The following is a 25,231-nucleotide window of genomic DNA, read 5'->3' on the forward strand; positions in this document are numbered from 1 at the left end:
TTTCACTGGTCTGGTTCCTGCAAGACGGCTTGCCGAGAGAGGGCCTGGTTTACTTGTCCGTCGAGCGTATGTACCTAGCTTTACCTAACTTTCGATGTCTCAACCAGGACTTCTTGATAGAACCCCTCAGGGGGGATCTTATTTCTACGCACGCTCTGGCTTACTAGGTGTGAAGTCCTTGTTTGGTTCACAGCAAACATCGAACCTCTAAATTATTGCTATCGCAAGCGCTGATTTCTAGGTAGGTAGAAGACCTTGAACCGAAGTGAAAAAAGCCCGTCGAGTAATTGACAAAGTTGAGTCCTGCAAGAGTGTACAACCCTATTGGCAGAGTTATATCTCGTACATCCGTTCTCATACAGCCGTGAACAAGCGCATATGTGAATAAACGCAAGTGTCAAGATAGAAACAAAAAGATAGGAGCAAAAAATCCGACTCCGACACGGGGAATCGAACCCCGAGCTGCCCTGTGAAAGAGGGCGATGTTACCGTTACACCATATCGGACATATCATTGGTTGACAATTTTGACAATATATGCATGAAATTTTCTAGATGCCAGAATAATTTGTTTCCAATTTTTATGAACCCTAACGTTGACACAACATTTCTGCGTCTATTAAATTTATTTAGATTTGTTTTCAGTGTGGACTGGGTGGCCTATTCAGTCCGGTGCCGGGTTGTTGGCAATCAGTTTTCTGTTTTTTCTTTGCTCCAAGTCGAAACGGGACATGAAGGTAGAGCTTCCGATTCACTTCTTGAATGATTAGAGTTGGAAGCATGTCTTTGCTAGAGAGGACGAAAAATGAATTTAGATTTGTGGGTACCTATATCGATTGAACCAGGTAGAGTATCTGAGCAGCGTGGTAGCATGCTTCATTATTGTTTTTCCTGGTGTATATATGTATGCATGGATCCTTGCTGATGTCAGCAGTATTAATACATGTGGTCAACCACGCAGCCCCGACTCAACTGATATGGAACATCTATTAAGGTATACCCCAGATTTCAAGTAGATTTCTACAATTACTAAGCCTAGGACTAATCAATTAATGACGAGGGCAGGCCTGTAGGGGGGCTTATATATATATATATGTATACATTCAATGTTCAACATTGAACAGCGAATTCAATTTTCCGTCTTCTCGAGTACAAAGTTCAACATTGAAAAATGAATGAGAATATAATAAGTGGACCGACTGATTTTAACTCTAAACGTTATCGTGGGATATATGCATATTCAATCTGATCTATCTTTAAGCGCCATTTCTGATACCCGCTTCATATGAAAAAGTATGAACCATTATTTACTTGCCAGTCCAACTCACCGTTATCCCCATACTACTCGCCTTCATATAGATGAACCGTGTTGACCTGATAGTAGTCAATAATAAAGCTTCTGATAACATCACCTCAGCTCTACCTAGCAATAGTCAGAGTAGAACCATGAGAGATGAACCACTATTGCTAAGTTGGGCTAGCTGTCTAGCTGGGTTGACGAACACATGGATCTTCAAACGCTATTGTGTAGGGTTGAGTCAACTGCATTGCGCAGATGAACACCAGTACTTTCAGCATGTTGTGTCAACTCAAAAAGTTCTGTCAGCTCGCGGTCCTCCTCGCGCCAGCCCTCATGATCATCTTTTACCCTTCTAACAAAAAGTATGTCCAGCACGAGAGCGACTGCACTGATCGCAACACCAAAATAAAGTGCCGCCCTATAACCCATAACCTTGCTGCCAGACCGCTGCGCAATCTGAACCTCAATCGTAGAGGCAAATCCCAACCCCAAACTGTTTCCATATAGATTGAGCGTCCCAATAATCGAGCCGGCGATACCCTGCTGGTTTCGGCGAACAGAGTTGCTGGCAATGATCTGTCCGGCTGTGTATACCAGATCCGGACAGAACGAGAAGAGCACCACGGATGGAAAAACCTGAGGCCAGTAAGATTGGTGTAGCGGCACGGTTGACATGAGCGCATTCGACACCAGTATCGTAACCGTACCGATTGCAAGAATCCATTGTGCTGCAACACGAGGGATCATCCAGGCTGCAAGATAGGTAGCACCTACAGCGCAGATAACGAATGGGGTCCAGCCAACAGCAAATTTCAAAGGAGACCAGTGCCAGACGGTTTGCAACCAAAGATTTTGGTACCAAATCAAAGTGCCCACGGCCATGTAATTAAAAAGGACGACTATGAGGAGAATAGCAAGTGACGGAGCCTTAAATATGTCGAGAGGCAGCATTGGAAAAGATGTAAACTTCTTTTCCCAGATGATAAAAGCTCCAAACAGGGCTAGAGACAAAAATAGGAGAGCGATCACATAAGGGGTCGACCAGCCAACGCTGGGCGCTTGACTAGAAGCAAAATCGTTAGACCGTGTTTGTGCCTGTATCCTTTTTTTGATCTAACTTACTTCCAAACGAAGTTGAAGATGATCAATGAACCCGTCCCTAGTGCTGATCCAATATAATCAATCTTTCCACCTCGGTCGACGGGCTTCTCCGACGGACTCAAAATTCCAAGAGCAAGAATGACAGCGATACCCATGCCAGCTCTACGACAGTGTGTCAGATTTCTCGAGCTCTTACAATGCTTGAAAGCTTGATAAAGCTTACATAAAAACAAAAAACCACTTATATTCTGTCTTCTCCAGGAAAGCACCAACGAACAGCGCCCCGAGATATCCTCCTATAGGCGCCGAGGCCCCGAAAATGCCCAAACTGAGATTGCGTACTCGGCCTGGAGGAATGGTACTGGAAATCATCGCTACTGCATTCGGCATAATAAAGGCTCCGCCTAGGCCTGACAATGCTCTCAGGGTGAGAAAGGCAAAGATGTTAGTACAGAAGCCACAAGCCAGCGTGCAGGCTGAAAGCCATGCGCCGCCGACCAGCACCAGCAATCTGTAACCGTAGACGTCGCCCAGTCGACCGCTCGGGAGAACAAATGTCCCCTGAGTCAGTCTGTTTCATGCGAGATTAGTCCTTATCAAAGTAGTGTGCATAGGTATGAGAATGACTAACGCGTAGCTGGCGGCTATCCATGAGCCATAGGCCGCTTTTGCGCCCATCGCATTAATGATAGTACTTCCGCCGGCGATTCCAGCAAAGTTTACGGTCATCTATTGTCGTTATCAGGATCATATCTGCTTTTATAAAGAACTAGGATCTTACCTGAACAACATTTGCCATGACAAGCAATGTGATAATGGAAAATTTACGAGCCTGGTTGACTGGAACCACCGTTGCTGCCTCAAAGACATGCTGTGAGGGACTCGGTCCTTGTGTATGTTCAATAGAGGTATCTGTTGTTTCCTGATTCTGGTGAAGCTCTAGTGGCGGTGAGATAGTTGTATCCTCTTCACTCTGGCAGACGACTACTGGCCGTTGAGTTTCGAGGGCAAGTGTCTGAACCTGCGACATTTTGCTCTCTGTATCAGCTTCTAACTGAGAAATAGCGAAAAGGCTTGCAGAATGGTCAATGGGAGGATTGAATCTTCTTGGAGTGAGGGGGTTTTCTAAGACATGATGATGCCCGGCTGACTCAGAGCTCGCTTTACCTAACTTACCTTTTCAGGCTCTGACACCCCCTCAGTTGAAGAGTACAGTGGGTCAACTCGCGAACGAGCTTACAATTAAAAATCGACAAGAAATACTTAAGATTTCTGTAAGAACTTCAATTCAACCTTACTATTCGATGTATATCAGATTCAGTAAGTGGCGTTAATATTGCAATTGGTTATATAGTGCAAAATAAACACTGATTTATCATCCGACATCCGATATGGTGTAACGGTAACATCGCCCTCTTTCACAGGGCAGCTCGGGGTTCGATTCCCCGTGTCGGAGTTTACCTTTTTACTTTTTTGCCCTTTCCTTCTTCAGTATATTTGTTCTACTACATTTACATCAAACAGAACTAGATAGTTTTATAATTCTCATGATGATTTTGGATCATTCACACTGGTCCTCCTATCTAACCTAGTTGAATTTGTTCACTATCTTTTCTTCCGATCACTCTATGTATGCCAGATTCTCCCTACATGTAGTCTGGAAGTAAGAGGATGATGAGCAGAAGGCCTCTTCGTTCGTCTCCGTCCCTTTCACTTTAGAAATAGTAGACATCTCCAGTCTCGCCGTTCTTTATATTATGACCTCCACCACAGCCCTCGACACTCGTTCAATTCTGGTTCTTTGAAGCAATCATCATATCCATGAGATAGTTAATACCCTCGGCACAGTATGTATCAGGCTTCGTGTATAGAGTCTTATTAAAGTGAAGACGTAATTCTCTAAGTCTGTTAATATATATTTGGGCTATGTAGATGTTGACAGGCTAAGGCTCTTGAACATGTAGTTAGAATCACCTATAATTAGACACATCGCCGATATCCTAGTAGAAGATGTTACCTGCGTGAAAACAGATATAGCTAGTTTGAGAGAAAGTGAAACAAAAACCCACTAAAATATTAATTGGTTTTAAACTGATTTAAATGTACGAAATCTTCATCCGCTGAAAGAATACTTCGGAATGTTACCGTCCTTTACTAGATATGAAAATCATCTTTTTTTATCCCAAGTACACAGTATGATTTCTCTAATCTAGTGTTGGGAAGAAAACCCCCTCAAGTCCTCATACTCCGGCACCTTCCACCCACCCTTCTCTGTTCTTGACAGCCTTGCGGCAATATCTGGAACTTTCAACCAACACAACCACCTTATCAAGAAATGAAGCACATTGACCCCCCACTGTGACTCCGGCATCGCCAACCTTAACGCTGTGGTATTCAGCTCTTGAATCACGTCCACAAACGGTCTAAGTGTTTTCTCATAATTTCTGAGCGCCATCCTTGCATCATTCGGATGCCGAAGAATCTCCCCAGCAAGAACGTACGCACCTACAAAGGCACCCGTCGTGCCCATCCCTGTTAATGGACACGGGCAATATGCCGCATCACCCAGCAACACAAAGCGGCCGCCATTCGACGACCATGCATCCATTTTAACTTGGACAACTTCGTGACAGTAGAAATCTTCAGTCGTCTTTAGCCCTTCAAGAAACCTGGCCGTTTCCCATCCGGCATCGCGGAAGCGATCCGCCCAAAATGCTTTCTGTGTCTCAATATCTGCTTTAGAGATGCTGGATAACCTAGGGTCATCGTTTCGTAAGAAGAAATAAACCTGTGTCTCTGTGGCATTATGGCTTCTTCTGAAGATCATCCGGCCGCCAGAACAGTTGTAGACTCTTCGCAGATTATCATCACTTGCGATTCTTGGAACGAAAAAATATGCAACGTGTAATCCGACTCGTCGATATGGGTCTGTTGCATTAGGAGGTAGGATGGACCTTCGGATCCTAGACCCTTGCCCCCCTGCGTCGACGAGGAGGTCAAATGTTTCCATTGATCCGTCTGAAAAGACCACGGCCACCTTCCCTTTCCCTTCTATAGCATCATCTTCTTCTGTAAAGCTCTCAATCTCCTTTCCGAAGATGTACTTTACTCCATCCAATCTTCTCGTAGCATCATACAATATATCCACTAGGTCCCCCCTCATGATCTCGTACTCAGACGTCAAGCTCTGCGCGCCCTGTCCAGATTTATTCGCTAGAATTGACCCTTGTACGACTCCCTTCGAGTTAACAAATGAAACACCTTCCTCGGGGACGAGCTTGGAGCAGATGGCATCCAGGAGCCCACTGCGTTTAACGACTTCGATTCCTTGCGCGCGGAGATCGACTTGAGCACCTGTTTTGCGAATAGCGGGAAAACGTTCGATAATAGTTATTTGGTGGCCGGCTTTGGCGAGCGACAGAAAGTAAGCGAGGGAAGGGCCAGCAATGCCAGCGCCACTTATGAGTATTTTGAAGACCATTCTTTCTTTTCTCAGTGTCTTTGTTCGAAATGATGGCTGATGGTGATAAAAGAAGATGCATTTATGTGATAAAGGAGAAGGATGTGTTGACCCTTATAAAGAAAAATGTCCTGATCTGCCCATACATCTTTTTCCCGTCACGGGTTACGATGTTTCCAAACCCCGTCTTAGATTATGGTGATTTTGCTCAAAACCCGTCCTTTACGGATTTTGACGGCGGCGTCTAAAATAAAACCCGTTACTATTCTTAATTCACCACACATAAGTAGCAAAAACTTTATAAACTATATATTAGTACTCTAGCCTTAAATAATAACTTATGAAGAATCGCCACCAAAAGGTACAATATTATCTTAGATCTAAGCTGGAAACAAGCATATATCATGAGAGCCTAGGTTATATTCAGAGAATCCTATATCTCTTAGCTGTACATGAAACCCCAAGAGCCAAGTCTATATCAAGGGGTTAGTCTTTAAAAATTGAAAAAAACATTATGGAGCATTTAAATTTAGCTGCTACTAGTCGAGGAAGAGTTTGCCTACCTAGAATTCACCTCTACTCCAATGATGAGGGTTCCATTGTAAGCAGAATGTTGAACAATGCCCGTCTGGTTGAAATCTGGAAGGTAACCGATGCCCTCAATTGCAGAAACCACCTTTCGTGAAATATAGGCTGATGTAGAAATATCGGGTAAGCTCAAAATCGTAGTGAATCTATGTGGAATAAGCTAAGAATACTCACTAGGACGGGCAGATTCTCGAGAGTGACGTTAGATGGGTGAATGATAGCTAAGTATAAGCAGTCCTTGAAAACATCTACAGCGTTTCAACAACAATCGGCTTTTGTGAAGTTATCGAATCCATTTGCATCATCTTGGCCCCAACGAGATTGAATACTCTACTAAACATTTAAATCTGTTCTTTGTTCATTCGTGGTTGTACTTTGCTTAACTCCAAGGGTTATTAACAAGGAGCGCATCTCTGCCAATTCTTGCCCTAAGAAAATCATTTCGTATGCGAATAGCATACGAGGACGTCTTTTCACAGGTAGCACAAAGATGCGCTGTCTATCGGTGGTGGAACACCGGTGACACTGACCACCAGGTTCGTCGGGTTGGGGACACAGCGTATTTTCAGAACTCGACAGTTCTCACAGGACAGACAATTTGCCGGTCATGATGTTAGAGCAACAAGGATAGATCTAGGAAGTAACATTGTACAAAGAATTGTGCTTTTATTCGGGACCATAATTATCTAAGTCGTATGTATGTGTATATGTATATAGAAGAAGCAAAAACATAAGCTCCGACACGGGGAATCGAACCCCGAGCTGCCGTGATCGTGTCTTTCTAATGAGAGACGGCGATGTTACCGTTACACCATATCGAAACAGTCTTTATTTTAGCATTATCAAGGGTTATTCATACAATCGGATAATCAACGGCGGTCTTCTCTGGGTTCAGAAGCTTCCGAGCAACTCTGAACCCGTGGGCACTGCAGACAACGGAAAAGAGCAACATAGTTTATCGACTTGCATTTCTTGAGATAAATACACTTGGACTTTTCATAAGCCAAGCTCAGTAAACCGACTCAGGGTTGCTCAAAGACTAGGTCGTCCCGGTCAGGTCGCCAACAGTCATTGAGCCTGCCAATTTGCTTCTTAGATTGCCATCATGCTCTAGGATTATTGGTGCTTTTCAGGTCTATACAGGCAATCGATTACATGTAGCAACCGATGGGGCCCATGAAAAGCGATCTATATAAGAGACCACGAGCTGGAGCGTGCGCAACATGCCGGTGAGATTCGTTCTATCTTAATCATGTCGACATCATAACTAATGAACACTTACCGGTGTATCAGCTCCCGGAAACGGCGCTGTATCCCAGCTTCCAATTCGGACAGTTGTCGACTTTGCCAATCACTGTCTATATCATGTAGTCTAAGGCAGGGTCCTGAGCGGCAGAGTGTAAGCACGGCTGTTCCAGAGAATGTGACGCGTGGTGAACGACAAAGCAAAGAGCATGGCCTTGGTGTTCTCGACTCGCAAGAGCTATTTCTCGAGCTGGTTCCCTTGTACTTCCATTATATCCATAATATCGCTCATACCATTTTTCATGAACCAAGCTTTATGCAACGCCTCAAGGACGGTAGCGCGTCCATGGTTCATGTATATGCGATGTGTGCCCTCGCTGCTCGGTAATTGATCCTGAGTTTTCGGACCATGTTCCCTTCTTGCTAATCGTCGATTGCGCACTGGTAGATTCTCCACCAATCGAATATTCAGGAATATCCCTCCATGTTCCCGAGGAAAGCCCTATGCGACAGAGGCAATCCGTCGTTGTCACGAGTGCATGGTCTCTCCAAGCTTGGAAACCGTACAAGGGTTTATCTTGGTCGGATACTATTTCAGTGGCGAGGGGAGTATCCGTGGGAAGCATGTCTATGTTGGTTTGGCCCGTTTACATGCCGACCTCTTGTCTCCCGGAAGCACCGCAACTGTGGTCCTTCGAGAAGAACTCCGCCGGACATGGCTTTCCATTCATATTGCCAGTCACTGGTCGGCTTCAGATATGGCGACTGAGCCCACTTACCCCTTTCATGGTCTGGCACCCCTTCCGAAGATTGACGATGCAGATTTCAATTCACTCAACCCCGAACTTCTGTCTGAAACTCCAGCCTCGCCTTCGTCCCGATGTGACATGTGGGCTCAAATGGCGCGAACATTGAATATATTTACGAAAATCAATATTTTATTGCGACGTCTAAGTAAGGATGAGGTTTCCTTCGATAGATATTGCACGGAAGCCGCTGTGCTGGAACACAGCCTTGATCAGTGGGCAAAGGATCTGCCTCCCAGTCTCGTCTATACCTACGACAACTTCATGCTCTTGGTGAGGAAAAGGTTGGGACAGACATATTTATCTATGCACATTGGTTATTACCACTTTCGCCAAATGCTCCTTTTCCCTTTTTTGGACACGCGACTCGCGCAGTGGAATGTTCGAGATAGGGCGGCAAAGTGTAAGGAGAGCGCTGCTTTTGTCTCAGATATTTTACAGTATTCGAAAACCATACCCCACTGCGAAATGGACTACTTCATTTACGGACATATAGCAGTTGTCAGTTCCAGCGTTCACCTTCACACTCTGCTGACTAGTGATGATCAACCTGAACCAGGTTTGGCACGGCAACGCTTGGTTTTCAATTTCCAATATCTCATGAGCCTCAAGTCTTACTGGCCCGTGGTCGATCATCATGTATGCATCTTCTTTGTAAAAACCTTCGTTAACCATCGGTTGTACACTGCTGACGTTAGAAATTCACAGATCACTCATTTGCGAACCTTCCAGAATTCCTGCAGGGATTCCATGTCAGACCCGTTTGTTCTCGATAATTGGATGGCCCGTTTCCTCACCGAGCATTCTTCAGCTCTTTCAGAGAGGCAACTGACTGGTGCCCAACACCCCTCTTTTGAATTGGCCACACCTTCTCTATATATGATCGAGCCCGCGGACGAAATCATGGCTGCGGATAACTCCAATTACAAAAGTCTAAGTGCCACTGGCCCCGGGCCTGTTGGGACGAAAAACAATTTCGCAGAAAGAACGGAGTACAATGAGTTGTCTCGACTTCTAGAGGATCAAGGAATGAGCGGCGAGGCAATCGTTGACAGCGCTCTTAGCTGGCTTCTGGATGATAATTACGGCGTAGAAGAAGTGTCTTGATTGTACTACTACAATTTAAAAAAGCTACTTTAGTTTCCCATCGTTGCCTCCCAACGGTGATAAGCAAGGCTGGAGCGGCAGAGGCGACGCGATTGAGATCTTACTCGACTTCAGTCTAGACGGTCTTCTCTAAATGAGCGGTTCCGAAAGTTTTTGACTCTAAGTCGGCTTGCTCGTTGTAAGGAACAGCTTTTTCTTCAGCCTCGATTTTATCAGACGGCTCCGCTGCTAGGGCATCTCCAAACAACTCCGCAATCTCTTCCAGAGACTTACCTCCAGTTTCTGGAAGCAAGAAGAAATACACAAATGCAGCCACAAAGTTGGTAGCAATGAACAGCGAATAATATCGCCAACCGACATTTTGCAACGCAGTTGGTGTTATCTGAGACAGGACAATGGCCGCTACTGCCTTGGTAAATACGGCTAGACCCATGCCTGTTGAGCGCAGGAAGAAGGGAAATAGTTCGGAAGGCACAACCCAGATGGTAGCGTTGAAGAAGACAGCATAGCCTCCGGAGTACAAAAAGATCATGGCAATTGCGGCACGGGCACCACTAATGTTGGTATTGCTCGCGCTGCCGTATGAGGCAGATAGCGCCATGCAGATGGCAACCATAACCGAGAGAAAGATAGATCCAACCCACAGCGTGCGAGTTCGGGGCCATTTATCAGCAGCGATAAATAGGTAGATTACCTGACCTAGCACACCCATGATGCCGTAGATTCCGCTGATCAGAAGTGAAGTCTTGCCAGTGAACCCCACAGCTGCATAAAAGCTGCTCTGATAGTTCTGGATGACGGACGAGCCGCTGAACTGGCCCATGATTAGGATGAAACAGGCCATCAAGGTGCGGTGAAGGTATCGGGGAGAGAGCAGACTGGTGACTGCGAGCCTGAAATTGGTGACCTGAGTGGCCTCAACATGGATTTGTGCTCGAATGTGGGCCAGTTCTTGTCCAGCGACGTCGTCGTCATGATCGGTTCCGTGAATAGAAGTTAAGACAGCTCGGGCTTCCTCGTATCGTTCCTGCTGAATCACTTCGGTCTTCCTTAGCATGATGTGTGAGTACAGGTCGTGGAATACCTACGCCATCTCGGACTATACGGGATAAAGCAACATCCCATTGCCAATGCCAATGACCCTGGGATTTGCATGCCAAGGGGTATCCTCCATTGAGCAGCTCCCTTTGCATACGCACCTCCATAGCCAATCCAATTGGCCACAAAGAATCCAATAGCAATCATAAACCCCTGCAAACCCACGATCATTCCGCGTTGTTGGGGAGGCGAGACCTCGGCGATGTAGATCGGTACGACGGTGAGGATGATACCGCAACCCATGCCTGCGAAAAAGCGGCCTGCGATCATCATGCCCGGATTGACAGCTGCGGTCTGTAAGATGGCGCCGATAATGGCTGGAAGAAATGTTAATTCGGTTCCTCTTACTTCCCAACGAGTGATCCGATTGGGATTAGGAGTGAACATACCAATTACAGCACTGGCACATATGGTCCACCGTCTACTAAATCTGTTGGCTGAGTACCCTGCAGCAAAAGTACCTATTGCCTGCCCAACATTATACAGAGAGACGATAGCACCTTTCGAGTGTCAGAGGTGGAGTTGGAAAAAAAGGAATTAATCAAGGCACCAACCAGTCAAAGCGGCATTCACCCCAGCTGGACCCAGCATGTAATGCTTGAATGTATCATGGCTTAGAGTGGTTGCAATGATTCCTATAGTGCTTCTGTCAGCTGCAACAATCTTTCTGTTAAGACTGACAAGTCAGACCTGAATCCACCCCGTACACGAAGCCCCCAAGTGCCACAACGAGGGCGATTGTGACGACATAGAAGTTGGCCATATTGTAAAATAATGAAACGCAGATTTTTGACTGATGCTTCTGCAGATTTCAAATAGGCTGTTTTCTGGTTCTCTTGATCTATATTTATAGCCCAGTTGCAACAGCCTGTGATCCGGTTATCGAAACCCCGAGCAACCCGGCAGCCGAAAGCTACTTTGGGGACACTTCAGTAATCTGAAGGCAGTGCGAAGCATATCACCCCATGGAGATATTCATAAACTTCAATCTTTAATTCACCTCACAATAGACTTGAGATTTCATCGGCTGCGTTCTCCCTATCCCCACATTTTGAAGAGACTTTTATCCAAAAGGCGGCGACTGACGAATCAGCGCTCGAAATCGCCGCAAGGTCATTCTCCGCTTGGATCATGTTGCGGGGAGTTACTCCACGTCCTAGCGCATATCCGGCTTTCCATCTGCTCGGTATTTCGTGGGAATGATTCGCGAGGGTGTAGCCATAAATATGTTTGAGCTGGCGAACAGCCGATGGCTGAAGGAAAGACAAAAAATTGAAAAATTGAAAATCCGCGGCCATGAGCAGCCAACTGTCGATTGAAATCCCCTCAGTCGAACAACATTCGACTGGGTTTGGCATTGGAACGGCTGCTCCACGCCTATCATGGCGATTCCTCACAATCGCCGACAGTAGCCCTTGCAACTGGAAACAGACGGCCTACGAAGTGCACATTGTTCGTTCTGAATCGCAGGATGAAACCTATCATGTGACCAGCACTGAATCGGTGCTAGTACCTTGGCCAAGTACTCCTCTACAGTCCAGGGAAAGTGCACAGATTCGGGTTCGGGCATACGGTTGCAGTGCCGCTGATGACAAGGCTGAGCCTACCGCTTGGTCGCCATGGCGGACCATTGAATGTGGATTACTCGACCGCAGTGACTGGGTTGCCCGTCCTATCGCGAGTTCTAGTGAACCACAGCCCGATGGCCCATTGCGACCGCTTCGATTTAGAAAGGATTTTAGACTTTCTGCGACGAGCACCGTTGAAAAGGCCCGCCTTTATATAACAAGCTTAGGTGTATACCGCGCCTTTGTTAACGGTCATCTGGTGGGGGACCAGTGCCTCGCCCCAGGATGGACCAGTTACCGCCATCGTTTGAACTACCAAGTATTCGATGTTGCATCGCTCCTAAATGCTGAAGGTTCTAATATCCTTGCCGTAGAGGTGGCGGAAGGCTGGTACGCTACACGCCTCGGCTTTCGTGGGGGGCGAAGACAGCTTTACGGAGATCGACTAGCTGCGTTGGCCCAACTTGAAATTCATGTCGGACATGGAGGAGATCAGTTCACTTTGTGTACTGACAGCACGTGGACTTGTACTCCAAGTGCAATTGTGCGCAGTGAACTCTACGACGGCGAAATTTACGATGCCCGCGAAGAGGATGCGTCTTGGAACTGCCGCAGCCTTGACCCCTATGTCGACAATTCGAGCTGGAATTCCGTACAAGAAATTGACTTTCCAACAGCGACATTGGTAGCGCCTGATGCTCCACCTGTTCGTGTCACCGAGGAAATTACCCCGATTTCAGTGCAAAAGACGCCATCCGGGGCAACAGTTCTCGATTTCGGACAGAACCTAGTTGGTCGGCTTCGCGTGAGATCTCTAAAGCAACTCTCTGGCTCTCGAGTGTCTTTCATACATGCGGAGGTGCTAGAGAATGGTGAGCTCGGTATTCGACCACTGCGACACGCCAAGTGTACCGACGAAATCATTCTGAACGGTACTGAGATTGTTGATTGGTCGCCTCAGTATACGTTTCACGGGTTTCGATACGTCCAGGTGAACGGCTGGGACGAAGAACGGGATGGATCACTGCTCGTAAACATCACAGCACTCGTGATGCACACCGATATGACTCGCAGCGGATGGTTTTCTTGCTCTCACCCCATGATCAATAAGCTCCATGACAATGCTTGGTGGAGTATGCGCGGGAATTTTCTGTCGATCCCGACTGACTGCCCTCAAAGGGACGAACGACTCGGTTGGACTGGAGACATTCAGGTGTTCTGCCCATCAGCGAACTTTCTCTACAATACCGCAGGGATGCTAGGTGGTTGGTTACAAGATGTTGCGGCTGAGCAGTTAAAGGAGAAAGACGGCTGTGTGCCTCCGTTTGTGGTCCCAAATGTAATCAGTGAGGAGCTGTGGCCTCATACGCCGCAAGCTGTGTGGGATGATGTAGTAATTCTGACGCCTTGGGCCCTATATCTCTCCTATGGCGACCGTGACATGCTTGGTCGACAGCATGAAAGTATGCTCGCCTGGATCGACCGGGGAATCCGACGCGGCTCTGACGGACTTTGGGACCCTGATCTTTGGCAGTTAGGAGATTGGTTAGATCCAGCAGCGCCACCTGTAGAACCAGGTGATGCACGTACAAGCGGCACACTCGTTGCAGACGCCTACTTAGTGCATATAACATTTGTCATGTCAGAGATCAGCAAGGTCCTAGATCAGGAACAAGATGCTATACGATTCAAGGCGGACTATGACCGACTTAAAGCGAAATTCCAGGCTAAGTATATCGCGCCTTCAGGGTTGCTGGTCGGGGATACGCAAACTGCTCTCAGCCTTGCCATTATTTATGATCTCCACTCAACATCTGAACAAGCCAAGGCTGCAGCATCACGTCTCGTCCAACTCGTACGACAAGCGAAGTTCCGCGTTGCTACTGGGTTTGCTGGCACGCCAATTATTACACATGCTCTTACTAAGAGCGGGTACCCTCAGATCGCTTACCGGATGTTGCAGGAGAAGAATCGCCCGTCGTGGATGTACCCCATCACCATGGGTGCGACGACGGTGTGGGAGCGTTGGGATAGCATGCTTCCCGATGGGTCTATTAATCCGGGAGAAATGACTAGCTTCAACCACTACGCCCTGGGATCTGTCATTAACTGGCTACACTCTACTGTAGCTGGTGTGAGCCCTCTTTCTGCAGGCTGGAAGCAGGTCAAAGTAGCGCCCATCCCGGGTGGTACAATCGACTCGGCGGAGGCTAAATACGACACTCCATACGGACGTTTAGAATGTCGGTGGTCGATCGAGAGCGAAGCAGATATTTTCGACATGGCGCTGTTGATTCCGCCAAATACTCGTGCGCTGGTTATATTGCCTAATACAGAGAAGTTGATGAAGCATACGATCTCTCAAGAAGACGAAGGACAATGGGTAGGGTCTGGACATCACAACTTTTCAGTTCCTTTCAAGTGGAGGGACTATTCCAGTGAATGGCCTCCGAAGACGCTGATCCCAATTATGCGACGACCTGAACCGGACAATATTGCGTGATCATAGCTTGGCAAGGAGACCTAGACGAATAATGTTTATGTACATCCATTAGATATGTAGACGCTATTAGATAAAATATGGTTGATTCACTACATGTATCTCCCCTTCGGATGACTTTTAATGTCCCATGCACGTAAAAAGCTTTCAATCCCCAAACCATACTATCATCCTGGATATATAGAGACAGAAAACCAGCCGAATCTCGACGTGGAAATCATATGAGGGGGATCTCACTAGATGGTGATATTGAACAGGGGTTAGGGCTGCTGTGGTAACGTGATTGCGCTGGACCCACTTTAAGCTTCCTGTTTGTTGACATTCGATTTCATTCATGTTTTCTCCCTTGATTCCACCAACTTGGACTTATTTCTATTAATCCGAAGAAGAAATATTCACAGAAAATGGCTGATATTAGCGCAACACAGAAACTACCTCCACCAACATTACATCATTTGAGCTCCTCTTCGTCTCTGCGGGTGCTCTGGGCTCTTGAAGAGCTATCCCTCTCAGGCGGATTACAGTACAACCTGAGAAATTACAAGCGTGTAAAAGGCAGAGCACCAGAAGAATTGAAAAAAGTATTTCCTCTGGGGAAGTCACCCGTGATCGAAATCCCGGGTGTCAATCTATTCCGCCCTTTACCGTTTTTACACGACGATAATAACAATGAAACAAAAACAATCGTAACGGAATCTCGTCTGATTCTACAGCTACTATCAGAAAAGTACTCGAATGGAGAATGGGTCCCCGATGCAGGAGATGACAAAGAGCGCGACAGCTATTTCCTCGAATTTGCCAATTCCTCCTTCACTGGAGTGGTAAATAGTGTCATCTACTTTGAAATCATTCCGACCATGTCACCCTGGCTAGTCCGTCCATTGATGTCTGCAATCTTCAATCCGATCGCAAAGATTCTCAAACAGGGCCTTGATCCTCATTTTGACCTTATGGAACATGCTCTGTCAGATGAAAAGCCATGGTTTTCGGGCGCCAAGATCGGGCTGGCGGATATTACGCTGTCGTTTCCGATGGACACGGCAGATCAGAGGCAGTTTTTGGATAAGGACAAGTATCCGAAATTGGCCAGTTGGGTGAAGAGGGTTCATGAAAGGCCTGCTTATCAGAATGCGTTGAAAAAGGGGGGCTCTTATGATTTAGTCAAATATGACAATTAGATATCATCTATTTGTTTTCCGGGTTTGCTTCAATTCTCATTACGAGTTGTATATTTTCCAATTCTTCAACTATCTTCAAGGAGTCTGACTGAAATCGTATGCGTTGCCAAAACCTCGGTTCAGATAACGCTCCATAGCTTCCGAGTCACTTACCCAATTCACCGGAACTTCAAGATCCGTTCGTTTATCAATTACAGATTGTAAATCATCCGCCAACTCTAGCTTCATTTGATTTCGATACCAAGGCGCAAAATGTACTTGAACAAATCAGTATTTTTCTCACGTTTTTCCAAAGCTAGGGTAGATACATACTCATAGCCAACATAACTCGCACCTGATCAGTGCGGTTACCAATACCGGCATGCCAAAGTCTCAAGTCTCTCACTACGATAGACCCCTTTGGTACAACGGGTTGACATGGTGGTCTGGTTGCGCGACGCCTTTCGAGTACTCCGGATTTGATACGCCCACTTGCTCGCTCCCCGTGTAGACCTTCTTGGATATGTAAGCCGGATTCTGTGTGAGTTCCTAGCCAGACCTCCGTTGATCCGTTTTCGGGTGTCATTGTGATCAGAGGTACATTGATTACGTACGCAAATGGGTGATTTGGGTGCGCAAAATCCGCGTCTGAATGCACTGGTTGGGAGGCTGGTGGGTGTTCTAATGTTGGTGGCATTGCAGTGTTGCCGGAGCAAAAAGTCCATTTGGGACGGGGACCGAGAGCTGTTGATGTTATTTGTGTCGCTATTGGATCTGAATAGTTAGCAAGTTGAGTCCCACTAGTGATTTTTGGGACGACTCACTCATGAATATCTTCGAGTCAAAATACTTTTTCATTGGAGGCGCATCCTGTTGGATATTTCCTGGGTTGTAATTGTACGGGCTATCCGTTTTTCTTGCCTGAAGTGTATATGCATCCTGTATCATTTTCTCATTCAGATGATCAAGGACATCATGTGGTACCACATTCTCAACGACAACTAGACCATCTTGATGCAGGCTTCGGATAGCAATCTCCAGATGCTGAGGAGACAGGTGAGCGTTTTGTATTTCTGAATCTGATGGACGGATTGAAGTAGGGTAACTGCTCAGTCTATTCGGGGCCCTAGTAGTTATCCATCGTGATTTAATGGAATAATTGCCTGACATTCTGTGAGGTATTCGCATGGCGATCCGGTTCATGATGGTTGACATCTTCCGTTTATGAAGGGAATGTTGGAATTCGAAGTGAAGGTACTCTTGCTTATTGAGGAATCTTACAGTATTTTATATTTCCTCATGCATATCAATTTAGTGACTCTTCCAGACTTCGTATATGGTATGCCGGATCGTCGGTAGTACAACATAAAGGCACAGTGTCAGGGATTTCATCACGCAGCCTTATTTTGAGTCGAAAAATTTAGCTTTTTATTTGTATTTTGCGTACACGCCGTATAGTAAGCTCGCATTTTATATCAATAGACAAAGACGTGGCGCCAATCCAGGCTCCCCACAAAATCCATAGCTCGCAAAATCTTTTCCGCACCCCAATTGATTCTTTGGCATCTCGCAAAACCCTTTAATCATCAAAGAACTCGCAAAACCCATATTTATGTGTCAATATGCCGAGACCACTGAAAATTGATCGTTCGTATGTCCCAGCTCTGTTATTGGCGCTAACTAATGCCTTTAGGTTGGTATGTCTTTCTCATATGTTAGGATCCTAAACGAACTCCCATCGCTGATGTGCTGATTCTTAGCCAACAATGTAGACGGCGCAAGCTCAAGTGTTAGTTTGGAACCCCAATCTCGCAGTTTCCCAGAAAAAGTTCTAATATCTCTCAATTTCTCGCGATAAGGCGACGGGAAGCGGCCTAGCTGTACACGTTGTCAGCGGAGTTCAGTCGACTGCCATTGGATTAAAGGACATAATCCATCCGCACCAGGAACGCGACTGCGGCAGTTGGAGATCCCTGCATCTTTACAAGTGCTACAGCAAGTAGAATACGTGATACCGGAGGAATCTACCTCCCCACTACCCAGCGGACCTAATACTTCGATACCATATCCCGGTGATGATACTCAAATCCCCTTTCTTGATCCTAGATACAAATCTACTGAGAACCCCGAGATTGCCCTTCGATACCCCCATATTGCCGGACTTTTCAGGCATTATATCGATAATCTAGCGCCATGGTATGATCTTAATGACAGAAAGCGAAATTTCGAAGATACCGTGCCCATCCGAGCTCGGAAGAATGCGTTGTTGCTCAGCGCTATACTTGCCTTTGCGGCGGCGAGTAAACATTACTCTAGCCCATCACGCGAAGATCCCCTGGAAAAGGAAAACCTGCTGGATGTTGCTGAATTCTATCACTTGGAAAGTGCGAGGAGATTGATAGCTATTACCGGGAACAGCGTTAATCTACAAAATTGTTCAGTTGTTGAGGAGACACTGGCTGCTATATGTCTTTTGCGCTCGTATGAGATTATTTTTCGTCAGTATATTTGTCTCTCGTCTTTCATGTTTGGCACGGAGTTCCTCCTCTGATATGACTAAAGAAAACGTCAAAGCTCAGAACCACCTCCACGGTTCATACTCTTTACTGGCCAGCCACCACCTTAATGTCACAACAGGTCTTTTTGGAGCTGGGTTCTGGAACTATCTCCGCGAAGACATAACAGTTGCCCTAATCGAAAAACGCAGTCTGATAATTGACTTGTCGGCTTACGTCTATCTAGATCAAACACTAGAATCAGAGGATTTCCCGGCCCGAATCACCTTCTTACTCGGAAAGATTATCAATCGGTGTCTTGCTAAAGATGCAGTTGCTCTTGATATCATGGAGTGGGAGACATTGAAAACGGAGCTTGAGAATTGGATGGTCTCGCTTTCAGAATCATTTGAGCCTATACTTATGACGCCGGGGTTGATGGAATCGAGTAGTTTTCCATGTCTATGGACTATCAAAGGCTGGCACGGTACGTATTACCTTGTCTCCGACAAAGAATCATCTACTAAGTGAGCACAATACGCGAAAATAGCCTCCAGCCTGCAATACTACCATACGGCAATGAGTATAGTATTCCTCGCAGAACCAATCCCACAACCACTAAACACACTGGAAAACATGGAGCATGTTCGGACATTACATACCAGACTGCAACACCACGCGAACCAGATCTGTGCATTGGCTATATCGAGTAATTCGGCCCCTGTTTGGGTCAATTCTTTTGGGCCGATAGCTTTTTGTGGTCCCTGGCTGCGGGATGATCAGAAATCTGCGGAGATGATAGACGAGTTACGGAGATGGAGCAGAAAGACGGGATGGCCTGTAACTGAGATCATTTCTAATATCAAGTCTTGAAAGCCTCCTAGATGCTTTATGATCCGCAACACACCAGACACTACTACTGCCTATCTTCAATGCCATTAGTCGAGAGGTCTCCAGCAATGATTGTTCTAGATGGCCACGTGGACCAGTAACTATAATCCATTTCGGAGCTTTCAGCTCCACATTATTTGTATGGGCGTCATGTAATATCAACTAGATATACGTGACTTATCTCTAGACCTGTCATCTTACTAGCTTACCACTCTTAAAAGAATGAATTCGAGCACGTACACTGCATGGACACTGTGGCGCTCGCTGGAACCTATGCCACTCTGAATTCTCTCGAAAGAGCCACTTTCTAAACTCGTTGGAAAAGATACAAATATCGAAAACAATGACGCCCGGAAAATCAAGGATAGGCTCGTACAGATCCCAAGCCAATTTTGTGCCACTGACTCGCCGAAGGTAAAGACACCACCAATTACTACGTACGTAAATCGGTAAACGAGACACAATAACTCAACTCTGGACCTAAAATGATGTGTTTAATTGTTTATGAATGCAACAATGATGTGGTGGCGCTAAATCAGCGGCAAACTCTAAAGCCGCCGTCGTTTTAGATGAAGATTAAGGATTGATCAATCATCAGTGGCCAGCGCCGATGTTTCATCGTTTTTGTGGCCGGCATGACAATTGGCTGATTTTAGCCTGCCATTTTCCCAGCCAGGCCCAGTCTAGGCCTGTGGAAGCGCCAACGGTTCACTAAGTAACGATTACTATCCGACCGGTGGACCCCTGAAATCCTTTTGAAATGTTGTTCAATGTTTCCTGTTTCATGAACCATGGCCCCGCTAGGAATTACCTAGCCAGGGACACATAGGTCAGATGCAGGGACAAAAAAGTCAGGGCTAAACTTGAACGACCCTACTTTGGAATTCGAAAAGGGAAAATGCTGGGTGCCTATCATTTGAACATCATACACGGTATGTACCTCGGAAACCCCTTCGTTTGAATACGGCCTACATACATGTAAGCGCTAGAGATGTACTGGACCTTCGCTTATCACGGAATTGCAGATTTTGATACATCACAAAGAAGCTTTGCCCCTGGTATGCAGACTGATATGGGATTACACCGTTTACTCGTCAAAGCCGGAGGGAAGTGGCGTGAATGTTTGTTTCGATTGCTATTCATATCACAATACCAACTCTCAGGATATTAAGGTAATCATTATGCGGCTGCTTACAGCTATGATCATTACTTGTCGTACCTACTACCTAATCTCGAGAAACTGTTTCAAGTTCTAGCCTCAGCGCCTAGAAAAAAATAGTACGCACTAAAAATGACTACATCCACCACAATGGTAACAGTAAATCCCCGTTCATATCCATCGACCTTTCCAAATAAAGAAATACCTATGCAAGCCCACCTCGCAATGAACTCCTCAAAAATTCCGATTAGTCTCCGTAAAGAGTCCCCATATGTCGGACCTGGAAAGTGCCGAAAGTAAAATGGATCTTTAATTTATTAGTCAATGAGGCTCGGAAGGTTATATATACCGATCTCTCGATGGCGAGATCTTCTTCATTTACTTTCTTGATACTGGAACAAGAACTGTTAGAGGCAATTCATCCAGTATCTTTCCTTCTTTTTTCATTCCTTTCCTTGCAAGTTAAGAGTCTGTGACTCTGTACATTCATTTTCAATTCGTGACTAGGTGACGATAGATTCGTTCACCCATCTATACATTCCTTACACAAAAAACAAATACACTTTCATTCTTAGGGCTAGTAGTCAAGAGTCGAGATGAAATCGACATCAACCCTCCTTACCGGCTTTTTAGCCACCCTCTGGACAGCAGCTCCAACATCAGCCTTTTTCCGCATGCCCTGTCCCGGCCGTCTCGTCGACGAACGAGCTGACCCCATCGTCAGCCCCGGAGCGATTTCGGGACATGTGCACTCTATCGCTGGTGGAAACGGCTTCGGATTCAACATGACATACGAAGACGCGCGTGCCTCCTCATGCTCTTCATGCCCCATCAAGGCTGATTTGTCGAATTATTGGGTTCCGCATTTGTATTATCGTGCTCAGAACGGGACGTTTGTGGATGTTCCTGTTTCGGGTGATGGTGATGGAAATCTTGGTGGTATTACGGTTTACTACCTGTAAGTACAACCTCCTCAGCTTCGCACTGCTGGCTAGATAGCTGATTGGGATAGTCAACGACCCGGTGCAAACAACGATCCCCTGAAAGCCTTCCCTGAGGGCTTCCGCATGCTCGCCGGAGACCCCTTCCGACGCAACTACACCGGCGACTTTGCCGCCCAAGGCGTCAGCTACGCGTGCCTGGATTACAACGGCCCAGCCAAAGCCGAAACCAACGGGTTCCCGGACTACAACTGTCCCGACGGTCTACGTGCCCAGGTGTTCTTCCCATCCTGCTGGGATGGTGTAAACCTCGACTCTGCAGACCACAAATCTCACGTCTCCTACCCCATTTCGGGCGCTTATAACGACGGTGTTTGTCCGGATACGCATCCCGTGCATCTAGTTTCAATCTTTTATGAGATTATCTACCAGACAAATCTTTTCGCGGATCAGTGGTGGGATACCACGCAACCTTTCGTCTGGGCTATGGGTGATCCTACGGGATATGGGTTCCATGGTGATTTCGTCAATGGCTGGGACGTTGATACCCTGCAATATGCGGTCGACAACTGCCTCAACGACAGCGGCTTGATATCCGACTGTCTTGCCGCAGACGGCTCTGAATTCTTTGATCTCTTCACCAATGAAGAATCTAAGTTTTGTACTCTACCCGCTTTTGTAGATGAGACTATTGGTCCCGTGGTCGATGCCCTCCCGGGATGCAATCCGGTCACTTATGGTCCTGAAGAAGCGACTCCTTCTAAATGTAATAGTGATAAAACTGTGATCAGTGATACGGTGCTGGCGAACTACTACACTGATGTTACGCAGAGCCTGGGTTGGGAGTATTCCGGATGCGCGTTCGATAATATTTCGACCAGGACGTTGGATGGCTCAAATGAGAGCAAGGATGATATGACGGTTGAGACGTGTATCAGTTTCTGCTCTGCTGCCGGTTATTCGTATGCTGGATTGGAGTATTCGACTCAGTAAGTCCTTCCCCCAATAGTAACAATATGTGGTATACAGGTCTCTAATTATTGAATTTCTCAGATGCTACTGCGGAAACTCAATCGCCGCCGCCAACGCTCCAATCGCCGGTGTCGTGGGCGGATGTCTCTTCCCCTGCGGCGGAAACTCGACTCAAATGTGTGGTGGATCAGCTGCGCTATCGGTCTACCATAACTGTGCCGGAAGCTCTTCATGCGCAAATGCCAATATCGGTGTGATTGAGGGTGCTGCTTCGGTTGCTGCTTCTGCCGCGGCTGGATCTAGTGCTACTGCCATTGCCACTGCCACTGCTGCTGCTTCAGCTGTATCCTCAGGTACTTCGACAGGAACCACAGCTACTGCCGTTGCTACAACTGTGGCAGCTACGTCGGCGACCGCGACTGCAGTCGCTAATGTAGTGTCGTCAAAGACTACCTCTGTCGGCGCCACTTCCGTGCCCGCTGCTACTGCTACCGCTGTGGTTACCGGTGGCGAGGAGGTCGTTCAGGTTACTTCCACCATTACAAAGGGTATCACTCACTGGAAGACCGTCACGGTGACAGTGCCTGGTCCTACGGTTACCGTTACCGTCACAGTTACCGTTTAATCTCGAGATCCGTCTTGAGTTGTATGAAGGGGTTTGTCTATCATATTCCGTTCTTCCTCAGCCTCAGACAACTGCCTATGGTATATTGATCTCGTTGGTAGATGCCTAGTTTACATTCTTGAAGATATTAATATCACCTCTTTTACTATTACATTCTGCCAGTATTTTCAAGTAGATCGAGTATTGACTTATTATTACATGGAAGCATGTAAACGTCAGTTTCTATGACTCTTATATACACATTTATATCAACTAGTCCTGGATCAATGCTCGGAAACAAAAACAGCCGCCATAGCCATGCCCTAAATGAACGTCAGATTACAAACTTGTGTTGCCGATATGCTTGAAAAGGGATGCTTACCGTGCCTACACACATTGATGTGACTGCAACTCGCTTATTAGACCTCCGCAATTCAGCCAGTGCTGTGACAACTTGTCGTGCTCCTGTGGCGCCGAGGGGGTGACCAAAGGCACTTTTCATTATTAGTACGGGTTTATTGTGATAACTGAAGGAAGGATTCGGCTTACATTGCTCCACCACGGGGATTGACTTTGCTCGGTGGTAGATTTAATTTCTGCACACAATATACTCCCTGCCGGTCATGTCAGTATGTACACTTCCAGGAGAAAAAATGAGCGAGGCAATCATACCATAGAAGCGAACGCTTCATTAATCTCAAAAACATCGACATCCTCCTGGTTCAACCCCGTCTTTGAAAGAATCTTCGGAATAGCCACACTTGGCCCAATACCCATAATCCGAGGTTCGAGACCAGACACCGTAGCCGCCACGAATTTCCCAATAATTGGTTGACCGAGCTGCTCAGCGCGAGAACGCTTCATCATTATCAAGGCAGCAGCGCCATCTGTGATTTGCGACGCGTTTCCACCAGTGGTATGGCTGGGKTCCCMTTGAGGGAACGCCGCGCGGATCTTACCGAGACTTTCGGCTGTTGTACCGTAGCGAATACCATCGTCGCTGTCAACGATGACTTCTTTGGATTCTCCGGTCTTGGGATCCTTGATTGTCGTCTTGATAGGGATAATCTCGTCCTTGAACCAGCCTGCTTTCTGCGCCTTTTCGGCCTTTTGAAAACTCGATGCTGCGAATGCGTCCATTTGTGCGCGAGTCAATCCAAATTGTCCAGCTACATTTTCCGATGTCTGGCCCATTGGTTGCTGGTTCTGGGATGCGAGTGGATGGTTCAGAATCTTATCGGAGAATGTGGGTGCGCCTCCATCGGGGTTTGTGCTCATGGACTCTGCGCCAATAGCGATACCAACTTCGATGGAGCCGGCGATGATCTGGTTTGCGATTTGTTGGACAGCTAGCAATCCTGAAGAGCAGAAGCGGCTGGCGATTGATGCGGCGGTTGTTGCGGGGAAGCCGGCCGCGAGGACGGCGGAGCGAGCTAGGTATGCTGCGCTGGGGTTAAGGACGTTGCCGACGCAGACATCTTCAACGAGGTTGGGGTCGAGGTTGGATTTTTCGCGGACGGTCTGTTGGTAAGCATGCGGAGTTGAGCTATGGAGGGGTTTGGCTTACAGTCAATAGAGAGATTAAGAGATCGTCTAATGGGGTATCTTTTAAGCCACCTTTTCTGGCTTTGGTGAGTGGTGTCCGGACGGCGAGTGTAATGACCTGTATGCGTTAGTTGTAGGGCATCGCGTAGTGCAATTCTATTGACTTACAATATCATCGGCGCTCTTTGCGAGTACTCGTTTTCTGGCAAGGGACTCGCCCCCGCCGCTAATTTGGCTGGCAATAGCTGAAAGACGTTGTGAAGCCGACGACATTTTGATGTATGTGTATATCACTAGCAGTAGGAGAAAATTACTTCTCAGTCGGGTTCGGGTTCTTTGTATAAGCAGCTCCGGGTATTGCTCGACTCAAGATGAGTAAACAGTATTGATAAGACCAGCTTATCCGACTAGCGCAGTAGACAGCTCCAATCAATCACCTTGGTCCTCGGCTCAATCAAAGGAATTCMCCTGCCAGTCTGCTTGAACAGCAATAGTCGCGTAGTGCGGTAGTTGTATGTGCTGAGAAGATGAAGAGAGAAGATGAATTGCCGTTGGAGAAGCCGGGACGCAATCTTACGCTTGTGTTTGATACAGGTATTGACTTACTCCTCGGCTAGAATATGCGCCGGATAGGATGTAATTTTGGTATTGTCTGGTAATATGCTATTGATCTCCACATGGAACATCTCTCCACA

The 25,231-nt window shown here is 46.7% G+C and overlaps 7 protein-coding genes across 7 annotated transcripts; 3 read left to right on the top strand and 4 right to left on the bottom strand.

Moving 5' to 3' along the window:
* Positions 1 to 1,512: 1,512 nt before the first annotated feature.
* BHQ10_006087 (uncharacterized protein) lies at positions 1,513 to 3,430 on the bottom strand (the record flags this gene model as incomplete). The annotated part of the gene is made up of 5 exons (XM_040878634.1): positions 1,513 to 2,362; positions 2,422 to 2,562; positions 2,624 to 2,971; positions 3,032 to 3,129; positions 3,182 to 3,430. 5 exons carry the CDS (start codon positions 3,428 to 3,430, stop codon positions 1,513 to 1,515), a joined length of 1,686 nt encoding a protein of 561 aa, XP_040734591.1.
* A 1,179-nt stretch (positions 3,431 to 4,609) lies between these two features.
* On the bottom strand, positions 4,610 to 5,881 carry BHQ10_006088 (uncharacterized protein; the record flags this gene model as incomplete). Its single annotated transcript, XM_040878635.1, has 1 exon — positions 4,610 to 5,881. One exon carries the CDS (start codon positions 5,879 to 5,881, stop codon positions 4,610 to 4,612), a length of 1,272 nt encoding a protein of 423 aa, XP_040734592.1.
* A 3,840-nt stretch (positions 5,882 to 9,721) lies between these two features.
* On the bottom strand, positions 9,722 to 11,467 carry BHQ10_006089 (uncharacterized protein; the record flags this gene model as incomplete). The annotated part of the gene is made up of 5 exons (XM_040878636.1): positions 9,722 to 10,655; positions 10,802 to 11,021; positions 11,094 to 11,204; positions 11,259 to 11,339; positions 11,395 to 11,467. 5 exons carry the CDS (start codon positions 11,465 to 11,467, stop codon positions 9,722 to 9,724), a joined length of 1,419 nt encoding a protein of 472 aa, XP_040734593.1.
* A 533-nt stretch (positions 11,468 to 12,000) lies between these two features.
* BHQ10_006090 (uncharacterized protein) lies at positions 12,001 to 14,775 on the top strand (the record flags this gene model as incomplete). Its single annotated transcript, XM_040878638.1, has 1 exon — positions 12,001 to 14,775. The coding sequence occupies one exon, from the start codon at positions 12,001 to 12,003 to the stop codon at positions 14,773 to 14,775; it is 2,775 nt and encodes a 924-aa protein (XP_040734594.1).
* A 401-nt stretch (positions 14,776 to 15,176) lies between these two features.
* BHQ10_006091 (uncharacterized protein) lies at positions 15,177 to 15,950 on the top strand (the record flags this gene model as incomplete). The annotated part of the gene is made up of 1 exon (XM_040878639.1): positions 15,177 to 15,950. The coding sequence occupies one exon, from the start codon at positions 15,177 to 15,179 to the stop codon at positions 15,948 to 15,950; it is 774 nt and encodes a 257-aa protein (XP_040734595.1).
* A 5,120-nt stretch (positions 15,951 to 21,070) lies between these two features.
* On the top strand, positions 21,071 to 23,012 carry BHQ10_006092 (uncharacterized protein; the record flags this gene model as incomplete). Its single annotated transcript, XM_040878640.1, has 3 exons — positions 21,071 to 21,432; positions 21,487 to 22,404; positions 22,469 to 23,012. 3 exons carry the CDS (start codon positions 21,071 to 21,073, stop codon positions 23,010 to 23,012), a joined length of 1,824 nt encoding a protein of 607 aa, XP_040734596.1.
* A 263-nt stretch (positions 23,013 to 23,275) lies between these two features.
* On the bottom strand, positions 23,276 to 24,809 carry BHQ10_006093 (uncharacterized protein; the record flags this gene model as incomplete). The annotated part of the gene is made up of 6 exons (XM_040878641.1): positions 23,276 to 23,314; positions 23,374 to 23,485; positions 23,541 to 23,605; positions 23,664 to 24,512; positions 24,559 to 24,654; positions 24,705 to 24,809. 6 exons carry the CDS (start codon positions 24,807 to 24,809, stop codon positions 23,276 to 23,278), a joined length of 1,266 nt encoding a protein of 421 aa, XP_040734597.1.
* Positions 24,810 to 25,231: the final 422 nt, after the last annotated feature.

The sequence above is a fragment of the Talaromyces amestolkiae genome, assembly GCF_001896365.1.
Source record: "Talaromyces amestolkiae strain CIB chromosome Unknown scaffold11.1, whole genome shotgun sequence".
In the NCBI taxonomy this organism is placed as follows: Eukaryota; Fungi; Ascomycota; class Eurotiomycetes; order Eurotiales; family Trichocomaceae; genus Talaromyces; species Talaromyces amestolkiae.